The following is a 13,975-nucleotide window of genomic DNA, read 5'->3' as shown; positions in this document are numbered from 1 at the left end:
CTCAAGAAATACAAAGATGAGTTCAGTCTTGTGTGTGTCAATTTTGAGATCTTTGTGGGAGAGCTGTTGAAGATACACAGCAGGTATGGGGTAGCAGTGATGTGGAATTCAGGTGAGGTCTGGCTGGAGGGAAGGTTAGTGTGTTGTCAGCCTTTAGGCGGTCCTTGGAGCCAGGATGATAGAGAGGTTCCCTTGGGAGAGTTGAGAGAGTAGGAGAAGTTGAATAAGGGAGGAAAGATGGTCATGCACAGAACTTCCAGTGGCACTCAAAGGATCCATAGTTTTGCACAGACTGAGAAAAAAAGCAAGGGCAGCGAGGGAGAAATGAGTATTGGTCGCACAGGTGGTGGGGGAAATGCTTGCAGAAGCAAAGTGGAGTGAGTTTGTGGAGAGACTTGAAAACTTAGGCAGGGGAGCCTGATTAGGGCGAGAAATTGAAGGCTTATTATACGTTTACTTACTCTACAAGGGAGCAGTGAACACTTGAGTGAGATGAAACCCATTCAGGTTTTGTTTTAAGATGAGCAAAATGATACTGGAAGGGCAAAAATGAGAATGGGCTTAACACCTGAATCTATAATACCAGTATGAAGTGATGAGAATCGAAGCTGGAAGAGTAGCCAGGAGTGCTGAGGGCAGAGTGATTGCAGAGGTCCAAAGGGCAAGACTTAGGGGAAAATGAGTAGAGGAAAAGAAAGATGAAGATGACCCCAAGATTTCCACATTAACTTGTCAGCAGTCATGTTCAAATCTACAGGTTCCATCGTGTTTATGATAATTGTGCCCCAGAAAATTTCTGATAATTCTGAAGAGGCAACTGGCTAATCAGATACAATGAAAAATGCAATTTTCCCATCTTCAAAAATATAGGGAACCACTTGCATGCTGTGAAATACAATGATGCCATTTTGATCCAGGTCTAGTTAAATTCAAGAATGGAGTTTCAGAATTGAAACTACTGGTCTGACTATTTTGTGTTGTATAATTAGATGGAGAAATAAAATACAAATGGCTACAGGTAATTTATGGTGAGACTCACCACATTTCAGTTAATATTTCTTTCTGTTCTTTGGCTTTAATTCCTATTCTCTGTGGTTATATATTTTGAGGCTTTGTGTTGATGTTTGTTTTTTACCTTCCTTTTGCCCCAGTTCCATTTCTACTCCCACCTCCCTGAACCATCATAATTTTAGGAACTAAGTAGAAACGATGTAGGAATTGGATCTCAGAATAGGAAATGCTGTGTTGTAGGATTTCAAGTTTGTGTTATTTTTTTAATTATGTGCAATATTAAGGGAAATTTCTAAAATTGATAATAGAAAGAAAATTCACAGAATGTGAAATATAAAGTAATTAAAAATGAGATCCATGTTTATGATAGAAAAATGCAATTAAAATTCCACTAAGATAACTATTTTTCGTCTATCAAATTGGCAATGATAAAAATAGTTGGCAAGGAAGTCTTAGGAAAGGTATGAGAACCACATTGTTGGTGGGAATATAAGTGAGCACAATCTCTATGAAGGTTTTTCCGCAGTATCTGTAAAAATAAAAATGCATTTACCCTTTGGCCCAACGATTCCACATTAAGCATTTTCCCACCAGTATACTTGAATTAAGCATGCAATGCCTTTGGTACAAGGATATTAACTTTAGCATCCCTGGGTGCAAAAGATTGAAATAAATTGGAATATCCAACAATAGGGGACTGGTTAAATTAGCTATGTTATTTGCATGGGGTCCAGCTCTTAGAATGAGACAGATTTTTATGGAATAATGAAATAACTGCAGAATGCTTCCATTTGTTTTGAAAGAGTGTAGTACCATGCGTATAGAGGGATTGTATCAGATACTATCTCTTGATGGATGTACAAAAGCATGACATCCCTGCCTCTGCAGAGATCTGAGAATAATATTGAGAAGGAGACTCCCTTTCATTCTCTACCCTCTGGTACTATGTGAATTTTTTGGCAATTGCATTTAAGTAATCTTAAAACTCTCCACCTACTCAGGAAAAGGGAAGCTAAGTCGTTCACTAACACTAACAGTTTTTTAAGATTTATTTATTTATTCATGAGAGACACAGAGAGAGGCAGAGACATAGGCAGAGGGAGAAGCAGGCTCCCTATAGGGAGCCTGATGCAGAACTGGATCCTAGACCAGACCCAGGGATAGGCCCTGAACCTAAGGCAGCCACTCAACTGCTGAGCCACCCAGGCGTCCCTAACACTAACAGTTTTGGTGAAAAGTTTAGGTAAATGAGTTTTCATGCATTGTTGGTGGAAGTGAACTTTTACATAAAGTGGTTAAAGGGCATTATATTGGTTGATGCAGTTGAAAATAACAAGATGTGAATCTTTTCTCTGGCAATCCTTCTTTTACATTTCAATCCTATAGAAACTCTAGCCAGCGTGCATACGTAAAGATAAAAATAGAAGAGTAGGTGGACAGTTAAAGCTTGAGTATAAGTGCAGATTCCTGCCCAGGTTTATTTGCTGCCTGAAAAATGGCAACTAGTTTATTCTTTCTACGACTTGATAATTGTTCATGGAAATGACCCATTGGTTTTAAAATCCAGTTATTTGAATCATTTAGATGGTATTCCATTTGCACAACTAACCTTAAAGCTTTTAACTTAATGTTGGTGGCCTGTTTCTGAAAGAGATAAGAGGGGAATATATGTATTCATTCATTCACTATTTAATAAGCACCTACTGTATGCCATGTGTGGTGCAGTGCTGGGGTGCCACACTGAATAACATAGACATGGTCATGGAATTTCAACATTCCACATTTCCTTTTTCTTAGCCATTTCTGCTCATTTTAGTTATTCTAAGGTTGCTTTGGTGTTCTGATGCCATTTTTGTTGCTTTTACTTTCTTTTCTGTTTTATCACTTTGCACCAATTTGTGCAATGTTTTTCTGCTCCCAGAATGAAGGAAATGCCAGTAGCATGTTGTTGTTCTCATGAGTTATGAGCCCACAGATGGATACTAGAGAGGCCTCAACTCTCATTCCATTTCTTTTTATTTACACACATAAAGTTGACCACTGTGCTGAAGGGGTGGTGAACAGTAAAACCTGAGCTATGAAAGATTTACCACAGTCCGTGCTCATTAGCAGCAATGATGAGGACCCGGGAAGCATGAATCACAGGGACCCCCATCTGCGCCAGTGGCATGGAACTTATTTTCCACTCATCTTTGACCATAACTTCTCAGCCAGTAACAAACGTGATGGACCTGAATTTGACCACCTCTAACTCTACCTGTTGTTTCTATGCATCTCAGCATTATTGCTGTGTCTTCTTAATTAACATCCATTTTCATTTCTGACAAATGACCTTTTCCCTCCAAGTAAAGAAGAATGTGTCATAGCCTCGATAGCATCCTACGGGTACCAGAAACTTAAATGCCTCCAGGACTCAGAGCCTCTTAACTATATGCTTAATACCTCATCCATTCTGAGGTCAATCACTGATGATCTTAAAAGACACACCCACCGAAATGGATATTTTCTGGATAATGGTTACTTCTTGTCAACATATACTAATTATGCAATGTAGTTTTAGAAACTATACCGTGAAAGCAGTACAGTTAATACCAATCCTTGCTCTTTAAATACTATCGTAAATTTAGTTAAGATGTGCGTGCCATTGGTGTTGAGTTAGTTCCTGCAAGTTTCTGGGTTCTGCAGATAGAACAATTCTCAAAATGGAGACATTTTATGAAATCATCAAAGCTGTTGAAAAACAATGCAGTTTCCTCCCTCTCCGGGACCAGAGTTTGACAGTAACATCTCAGAACAGATGTTTCGATGATCTCCAAATGTTTTTATTTGGTGGCACAAAGACTCTGTTATTCATGAAATGGTCTGTTAAAAAATTAGTTCCTTCGTGTGGGGGTTGTGGGAATATGTGCTATGTAAATCGATTTCACATTTTGGCAGGGAGCTGGCTCTTCACTCTTTAGATTGTCTCCAGGCTTTGACTCTGACAGGCCATAGCAGAGTCTCAGAGAATATGGTAATGCAAGAGCTCAGCATCTTTCCCAGAGTACTTAAAGTTGACTCATCTGCGAGCATCATATTCTTTTGTAAAAGAAGAGGAGCTTAGTAAAAATTCGTAGAAAATTGGTCTTGTAAAATACAGCGAAAGAATGTAGCCACTCATGTTTGCTGGTGGTCATTTGAACTCTTCTCATACAGTCCACTTCTGCAGCTTACACTTTTTCATTTTAGACTCCTATCGAAAAGAAAAACTACTATTCTAAGATAAACATGGGTCAACTTAGGATGTGTACCTTATGAAAGACCTCAGTGCTGGAGTACAGGGACGGGTCATTGTCATTCTGATGTCCTGTCCTCTTGCCACGACCCTGATCCATACTTTGCATTCTTTCCAGTGGGACAGAGATCTGCAAACTGTGCAGCCTGAGGCCCAAGTCTGACCTTCTACCTGATTTTGTAAATAAAGTTTGGTTGGAACACAGCTGTTCCAGTTTTAGTTCAATATCATCTATGATTGCTTTCCAGAGACATCACCAGAGAGGAGTAGTTGCAACTGAGACCATTCAGATTACTTAAAAATAAAATCTTAAAAAAAAAATAAATTTGGTATATTTAGATTCTGAAGGCATTTGTGGGGTATAAGAAATGTAAAATCATTAAACATAGGATCAGGAAAATGCTTAAACTAATATATGTATACAAAGAAACATAGAAACTAAAATCTTCCAGAACATTCTGAAGGAACTATATGGAAGAAAGGACAAAGAAGTCAGCTGACTGTTAGATACCCAATGAACAGTTAAAAGAATGAATGAAAGGAGTCTATTTTTCTGATGTACAATATGTTCAAATGTTAAAACATTTGGTCATTTTTAGCTGTTCTTTTTATTATTTTTCTTTCATCTGTGTATGTTAATCGGTCTTAGAGTAGTTCTCTTATAAGTGTTCCCATGTTTATGTGATTCTAAGTTCTTTCTGTTCAACATAGGTGGCACACACCTGTGAGACTAGAAGTTTAGAATTTATTCAGCTGAGAGGCACCTTGGGCTCAATTGGTTGAGCATCCACCTCTTGCTTTCTACTTGGGTCATGATCTCAGGGTGGTGAGATCGAGCCCCAAGTGGGGCTCTGTCCTCAGTGAGAGGCTACTTGAGATTTTTGCTCTCTGCCTCTCCCCTTGCTCATGCTCACTCGCGCTCTCCCTCTGAAATAAAATCTTTAAGATAAAATTATTCAACTAAATATTGACACAACCACCATACCAAAGATGATTATTCATTTGGTCCATAAGCCAGAATATATCTGAGGCAACTGCTAGTATAAGATCACAGACACCATAGAAAAAGAACAAAATAATTGCTTAAAGGTCAAGCCCCCAATTTGGGAGAGCAGAAAAATAATATTAAGAGGGACAGAGGTAGTTCTATCAGTAATCTCAGGCTCTATTATATGAACCAAATTATCAGCAATCATGATAAACAGGGCAAGGAAAACAAAGGATAGGAATTCAAAAGCTCTTATTTTATGAGAGGAAACATTCTATTTTGTCAGGAGACACTTTTTTCTTTCCTTGAGAAGACCCTGTCACCCAATATAGGACTCGAACAATGTCCACAATTTTAAGGGAATGCAGAGATGTTCTGGACCTCCGCTGACACAGCTACTACTAGCCCCGTGTGGCTGTTGAATGCTTACAGTGTGGCTAGTGTGAATGGAGATGTGCCCCAGTGTAAAACAGATACAGGATTTTAAAGACCTAATACAAGGGATAATAATAATAATAATAATAATAATGACAATACAAAAAAGAAGATAAAATATCTCATTAGCAGTTCTCTTATTTAGATGTATTGGTTTAAATAAAACATTAAAATTAAAATTAATGTCACCTCCTTTTTACTTTTTTAATATGGCTACTAGAAAATACATGGTTGCATGTGTCGCTCATACTATATTTCCGTAAGGCAGCACTAATTCTAAAGGCTGATGTCTCATTTGATTCAGAAGAGTGAGGGTGCAGTGGCATACCCTTGGCCTCTGAATGCATTTCTGAAGGGATGGAATGGAATTTAGTATAGGCATGTGTGCTTTCAGGTCATATCTTAGCTCAGAGATTGAACATCTGCGGACCACTTAATGGCTGTTTGGCATACATGCAGATCCTCCTATCCCATTAGGAAAATTTTTCTAAAATACTGATCACAAATTTAAACTAAAGTATTATGAACTCATGGAAAGATGGTATCATTTGTAGGTTTTCATAAACTATTTACCTGGTTTAATGACAGTTTGAATTGTATTCAGATTATAAATCTACAATTTATTTTCCTATTCTTCTAACAGATTATTACAGAAACTGGAAATGTTGGCAGAAATTGGTATCTTTGTCAGATGGTTCTGGACATTCTAACCAAATGGACCTATAAATTTGAGTTCTCACTGAAAATGACTTTTGTGCTCCTGTATATTACATTCTAATGCTCAAACATTGTCTGTTTCATCCTGGAAGATAACCTCAACTGCTTATCTAATCTATTCTTTGGTTGAATTGGTTCCTAAAAAGTATTACCTGAGGGTCTGTGCACTTTTCAGAAAATATTTTTTAAGTAGACCAGTAACACAACATAGCTTTCTTTCCCTGATGAGTGAAAACATTCTGCTAATGTTCAGAAACAGACAAACCTTGCATATAGTCGTGCAGTTCACCTTTTATTTATAACTTTGAAAACCTGTAGTTACTAATATGTTGCTTCATTGTTTGCTAGTCTTGGGACTAAAGTAATTTTCTTCTGTCTTTTGTTCAATGAACATTTATTAAATGCCTATTGCATGCGAGGTATTATGTTTCCCCGAGTTCAGACATGTTGAATTTGGTGCTAATGAAACTCGAACGTATAAATATCAGGGTCATGAGATCAAGCCCTATGTCTGGCTCCAAGCTCAGAGAGGAGACTGCTAAAGTTTCTCCTTCTCCCCCGGCCCCTCCCCACGCTTGCTCGTGTTTTCATGCTCCCTCTCTCTCATTCTCTCTAAAATAAATAAATAAATCTCTAAGGAAAAAAAAGAATACTCACTGCTGGCAAGATTGTAGTCCAACTACGACCTTCTTCCATTCTGCACATAGAAAAAATATAAATTGACTACCAATAGAAATATAAATTGGTTTAGATATTTTGGAAAGCAGGATAGTCAGGCATGTTAAGCACAAAGGATTGTATGATGTCCTTTGCTTTAGTCATCCTGCGCTAGAAAATGTATCCCACAAGAGCAAGCCAGAAAGGAGAAAAGAAAAATCTCTGTGCATCTTGAAAACTTCCAGAAAGGGAGCCGAGGGTTGCTAAATGGTTAGTTGTGCTAAGTATTGAAAATCCTCTCAGTCACTCCTTACTGCAGCCTCTGCAGCCTTTTGAACTGTCTCCATTTTACAGGTGAGGAAACAAAGCTCAGGTGGATTAGTCATTTGTATTCTAAAATCTGTCAGCGGCAGAGTTTGCCCTAAGTTAGCCTTAGCCTAACTCAGCCTCATTTTGTAAAAACAGAAGAATAGTCAAATCCATTATGAAATGTGATGCAAACATTCTAAGTGTAGTCGCGTGGGGGAATGTCGGAAAATACAGGGAGATGAAACTGGAGATACTCCATAATTATGAAGTATTTGTAGGGATCCCTGGGTGGCGCAGCGGTTTGGCGCCTGCCTTTGGCCTGGGGCGCGATCCTGGAGACCTGGGATCGAGTCCCACATCGGGCTCCCTGCATGGAGCCTGCTTCTCTCTCTGCCTGTGTCTCTGCTTCTCTGTCTCTCTCTGTGTGACTATCCTGAATAAATAAATAAAATCTTTTAAAAAAAAAAGAATTTGTACAAAGAACAAGTAGTTTAGAGACAAATGAGAAGTTTAATTTGTCATGGAGGTAGAATCTGTTTAAGTAAGTAGTACTGATATTGCTTTAATTTCTTAAAATTTTTAATAACTGTGTTATTTTTTGTGAAAGGTATAATCTGACATATTGGCTGTATTTTTAAATGTTTCACTCATACTCCTCCATATTTCTAAAAGGTGTATGACCTGTTCCATCATATCTAGGTGCATCCTCTACGTTGTCCTTGTCGCCCATCCCTTAACTGCTGAAAACTCTCCCTTCAAGGTCTATCACCAGCAAAATCCCTATGTCCTTAGACTCTTCTCTGAAATTACATTCACCTTGTTAAATCCTAAGCTGGGTATGCCCTGAAAACACCACTTCCCTGAAGCCCTCTCAGGTGGCAGTTCCATTTGTTCCTCCAAAGTTGAAGGGATGTAAGTGTTCTCTGTGTTCCTCACTGCTCCCTTGACCATTCCATCTCTCCCCTCCCTAGAAACTCTCAGCTTTAATCTCTCGTCCTCAGACTCTCACCTGTTACCGCATCTACTGCACTTAGGATCCCTCCTCATTTCTCCATAATTTTCACTCCTGCTTCATTGCCTTCCCCTCTAGCATTCCTTCTCTCTTCATTCTTGGGGATTTCAGTGCATACACATATGATGCTTCTAATACCCCTGGCCTCTTAGTTTCTCTAGCTTCTCATTACTTCAACCTTTACCCCCATGGTTGCCTCCTAGATGGCATCATCACCAGCCACCATGTATTTCCATTATCTCAAATTGCATGCCTGCCACTCTGACCTCTCCTCTGCCTGACGCTTGAGGTCACTCGCTCCAGAAATTCAACTCCACCAGAACCCACTATCCATTGATTCGCTACTTTTCACCCTTATTCCTCCCTCCCAAGATGTTGGGTCCAACTCAGGTTCCACGGACAGTCATTATATTTGCTTTCTTGCATACATCCTGCCTCCTCTGCCCCCTCCTTCAGGCCTCATACTCACTTGGCAGGATTACAGTCCTGGTAGGATCCAAATCTCTGCCCACTCTGTGCCAGCCCCTGTGTGTTGCACATTGGGTTTCACTCTTAATTCATGATCATGATCCTCAAGTGGAAACTGGCAACTGTCCAGCAGTCATGGTGTGTCATCTATTCCCAGTGGATTTTTCTACAGTCTTCTCCTCTTCCCTTAGCCCTCCTACACCTTGTCTCTCAATCTTATAAGTGATGCTTTCCTTCCAACTTTTGCTGGAAATATTGAAGCAATAAAGGAGAGCTTCCACCAGCTTCCACTGAGCTCTCACAGGTGAGCTCCCGCTGAGGGCCAGCCCCTCCACTTCTGATTCCCCTCTGCTCCCCACAAACATCCCCTGTTGGTCACTCCCATCAGTAGCCATCGTATTAAGGAAGACAAAAACACTCCCTTGATCGTGCTCTCTTCAGTTACCACTTTGTGTCTCTACCCGTTCAGAGCAAAACTCCCCAGACGTCACCTGCTGTCCATTCCTGTTATTCCCACTTCTCCCTTCTCAGTCTCTCTTAAATCCAGCTCTGTCAGGCTCAACCCCAACTGTTCCATTGCTTCTGTTGAAGTCCTCAGTTAAATATACAAGTTGCTAAACCTGACAGTTGCCAGCTCATTTTGGAGTCCTGTAAGCAGCATGTGACATTACTCTTGCTCCTTGAAGTGCTTGAATCACTGGCTTCTTGAATGCACCCCTTCTGGACTTGCATCTTAATCCCCCAGCCATTCTTTCTTAGTCTCTTGGGACTCAAACCTTAGCCTTCTTCTTTGTCTATACTTAAGCCCATGCTCATCATCATTAAAGTGCCATGGCTTTAAAGATCATTTGTGTGCTGATGACTCCTAGACTTACTGTCTTAGCCAGACATCTCTCTGAGCTCCACACACATGTTCATCTAAGAGCTTTTGGGATATCTCTGTATGCCCAGTAGATATCTCAGACTGAACCCCTGATCTTACCCGCATCTGTCCAGATCTGCTTCCTTCAGCTGCTTGGTTCAAATTCGTAACACCTTCTCACCTTTTCCAAACCCTTGCCATCTCACTCTTGGACTGTTATAGGAGCCTCATAACTGTTGTTTGCCTCTGCACCTTGCACTGTCACAATGTGTTCTCGAAAGAGCAGCCAGGGTGGTCCTTCTATAACATTGGTTAGGTCACCTCTTCACACATACCTCCTGGCAGCTCTCCATCCCACTCAGATAAAGAGCTACAAGTCTTCAAAGCTATACAAAATCTGACCGTGGGTTATTTCTCAGACTTTCTCTTCCCTCTTAACCTTTCACTCACCCCACTCCAGCCACACTGGTAGCATGCCAAGTGGGCAGCCACCTGTGTCCACCTGCAGGTCTTTGCCTGGACTATTGCCTGTGATTAGAATTCTGAGAACATACCTCCCAATGACATCAAAGGCCACCTTCTCGGCCATACTACTCTGGCCCTACTACCCTACATTCTCTATCCCTTCACTAGCTCTATTAATAATATTTCTTTTATCCTGACCTATTATATACCTAGTCATTTATTGTATTTATCATTGTCTCCTGCTACAATGTAAGATTCTGGAAGATAGAGGTTTTTATCTGGCCTATTTATTGACTTTTCACCAGCATCTAGGGTAATGTCTCCCCCTGATAGATGCTAAAAATAAATAAATAAATAAATAAATAAATAAATAAATATCCTGAGAATATGAATGAAAGTTTCCCTATTTCTGCCTGATGCTCCAGAGACACATGCTGAGAGGTCTACCTCATTGTAGCTTTTAAGTCCTTCTCCAGTGTTATATTGAAAACAATGTTCAAAAAAAGCCCACCAAGAAACATTACATCTTTGGCTTGATTACATAGGGTCTTTTATTCTAAACTGAAAACTCCTTTGGAATGGAGCAGAAGTGTCATAAATATTGAGAATATATTAACAATAATAGATCCTTGAAATTTTTAGGAGTACATTCAAATCTCCCAAATTATGGCTACCATGATGGTATATTCTCTCCTGAACTTCATACAGAGCAATAAAAAAAGAAGGAAGCCACATGTTGCTCCAGATGCCAGTGAGCCTCATCTCCAGGCTCACTCATTGGGAGGAGGCTCATCCCCTGGCCCAGTCTAGCTCTGCTCAGGCTTCACAGTTGCACGGCAACAACACCACAAATTGTAGCAGCTCACAAGCTCTCAGCATTGCCCACATATTGTTGAAAGCAAGAATATCAGTTCTGTGAGAGCCAAAGGTCCGCTCTCTTATTTGATCCTACCTGCGAAACTTTTAGATACTAATTTTTTTAAAAATTAGCTCCTCCAGGTCGCTCAGCCTTCATTTTAGAATATCACACATGTGGGCGTTTATAATAACTAAATGACAAGGTGATTACTGTGAAGAACAAAATAAGCAATCATTTGTCACAGAGTAAGTTTCCACTCTGAGAACAAATTACAAATACTCATCCATTCAGTTTGATTTTGGTTAGCTGGCAATAAACTCTTGATGTGAACAAAAGATGAAAAAGAAAAAATATATGTTTGTTTTTCGTTTTTAAACTGATTTTTCGATATATATTCTAGTTGAAGAAAACCTTGTGCCCTGGTAACTTTTTCATCCAATGATAATGATCAGAAGCCTTCAACAAATAAGAGTGGGAGTGAGGAAAGGGGATGCTGTCGCCACGATGACAGCTGTCCAGCATAAACATCTCATATCTCTTCTGTTTATCATGTGTTTTAGGGCAATTCAAGCTGCTGGAACAAGACCGAGATATAAAGGAACCAGTGCAATATTTCAACAGTGTGGAGGAGGTGGCTAAAGCATTTCCGGAACGCGTATACGTCATGGAGGAAATAACGTTCAACGTGAAGGTAGTTCTAGAAGAACCAAATATTTATCCTCACTGAAATCATATAACTCTCAGGTCATTATGTATACAGCTCCCCTTTGTGCCTCATAGGAGAGTTCCATCCCCCTAATGGGTTAGTGTCAAGAGACCAAAACTGGTCTTTTTGAGAACTACATGTGCTGTAGCGGACCTGACTCTCCAACAGGTTACCATGTTAACATTATCTTGTGCTAGAACAACTGTCAAGGCAGGTCTAAAGATTTTCTTTTTAATTTGCAGTTTATTCTCTAATATGTAACAGTTGTTTGGCCCCTCTTCTGTGAGGCTGAATGCTCCACTTGTGAGAACAAGCAGAAGGCACTGGACACCACTAATACCGCACATTTATTTATTTTTTAAAGATTTTATTTATTCATTCATGAAAGAGAGAAACAGAGAGAGAGAGAGAGGCAGAGACACAGGCAGAGGGAGAAGCAAGCTCCATGCAGGGAGCCCGATGTGGGACTCGATCCCGGGTCTCCAGGTTCATGCCCTAGGCCAAAGGCAGATGCTCAACCACTGAGCCATCCAGGTGTCCCAAATACCGCACATTTAAAGAAAAAGAGAAACTTCCAGAGTATGCCCTGACATCAACCCAGACGCATTTCATCCTTTGCAGACTATCTCTATCAATACATGCAGGGAAAATTGATGGGTAGAATGTTGCCCATAGGTATTTATCGATCTTTGTTCATCAGAGGAAAGCTCAGTAATGTTTATTGTGCTGTTTTTGTTTTACATTCTTAAAGGGACAGTTGTATCCCCAGCTCCAGAGTGAGTGAACTCCTTTGGCTAGACTTGCTATGGAAGAGGGATTTACCAGAGAAGCAGTGTCACCGAGGCTCAAGCTTTTTGCCTATAAATCTGCTGTGTTTTCTTCAGCAACATGCACAATTATGCTACAACATTCTAGAAAGTGTTCACATTGAAAGCATTAACCTCATTTCAGCAGGAAGTCCAACTAAGTCATATTCTGTAAACATTTCAATATTTTGGGGGCAAGATGCCTGCTTGTTAGAAATCCACTCTATGTGAAAAACAGACTGCTGGGTATCTTGGTCCAAGAATGCAACAGTGTCTTTGTGGATGAGTCACTCCACCCACACTCCTCAGGAAAGGGGGAAATGCCTAAGACAGCCTCTTTATTGGAGCAACAGTTCTGCCCATTTGATTGGTGAAGCCAAGTCATCCTTCCAGTTCTAGAATAGAGCTGCTATAGTCCACTTTCTTTGCTTTTATTGGTAAAATGGGTAAATTTTGTGCCCTATTACATTCTTTACTATCTAAATTATGCTTGTATTCAAAAATATTTAGAACTTCTAAGCCCTTCAATAGCTTAGTCTAAGAGTCCTCAAGACAACTTGAACTTACCTTGAAAATTTGTGAAAACATGTTCATTTTTAAACATACCAAGATTTGGGACGCCTGGGTGGCTCAGTGGTTGAGCGGTTGCCTTCAGCTCAGGGCATGATCCCGACTGGTGTCCTGGGATCAAGTTCCACATCACGCTCCCTGTGAGGAGCCTACCTCTCTCCCTCTGCCTGTGTCTCTGCCTCTCTTTGTGTCTCTCATGGACAAATAAATAATATCTTTAAAAACTAAAATAAACATACCAAGATTCGTTGGTCAGAAGTTAATCAAATCCTATTTGATTCTTGTCTTGATAGGATTTAAATCTTTCCTTAAACCTTCTATGTAAAATTAGCTAAATGGAAAAAATTGTTTAGAAAGGAAAGTTAATCTTTAAAAAAAAAAAAGATTTTATTTATTTGAGAGAGAGAGAGCAAGAGAGAGCATAAGTGGTGGGGAGGGGCAGAGGGAGAGAGAGAAAGCAAACACCCCATGGAGCAGGGAGCCCGAGGTGGGCCTCGATCCCAGGACCTTGAGATTGTGAACTGAGCTGAAGTTAATACTTTTAAACTCTCCTGAGAGAAAACTAATAATTTGCTAATAAATCAAGTGTAAAAATTTTTTTTATGATTTTTTAAAGATTTTATCAAGTATTAAAATTTAATATTGTCTTTTGTGGCATATTGTATTTGTAAAAGATTTTTTTAAATGCCTCTAACAGATGTTTTGTGTGTGTGAATTTGTATGAAATCAGCAGTGATTGAAAGAATACTGAAATCAATACAGTTTGTTTTTTTTACAAAATACTATGATTGACTATTTATTCAAACATACCAGATGTTTGAGATGCCATTTAAAAA

The 13,975-nt window shown here is 39.7% G+C and overlaps 1 protein-coding gene across 3 annotated transcripts in view; it reads left to right on the top strand.

Annotated features, from left to right (window-relative positions):
• Positions 1–13,975, top strand: part of GAREM1 (GRB2 associated regulator of MAPK1 subtype 1) — a 202,113-nt gene that overhangs the window by 147,412 nt on the left and 40,726 nt on the right. For all 3 annotated transcript variants that reach the window (XM_072732134.1, XM_025996930.2, XM_025996933.2), the window contains one exon: positions 11,618–11,748. In XM_072732134.1, coding sequence (XP_072588235.1) covers positions 11,618–11,748 — 131 coding nt within the window. The remainder of the gene's footprint in view (positions 1–11,617; positions 11,749–13,975) is intronic.

The sequence above is a fragment of the Vulpes vulpes genome, chromosome 13, assembly GCF_048418805.1.
Source record: "Vulpes vulpes isolate BD-2025 chromosome 13, VulVul3, whole genome shotgun sequence".
NCBI classification, from domain to species: domain Eukaryota; kingdom Metazoa; phylum Chordata; class Mammalia; order Carnivora; family Canidae; genus Vulpes; species Vulpes vulpes.
The sequence above is the reverse complement of the archived record's forward strand: the minus strand, read 5'-3'. Positions and strand labels throughout refer to the sequence as shown.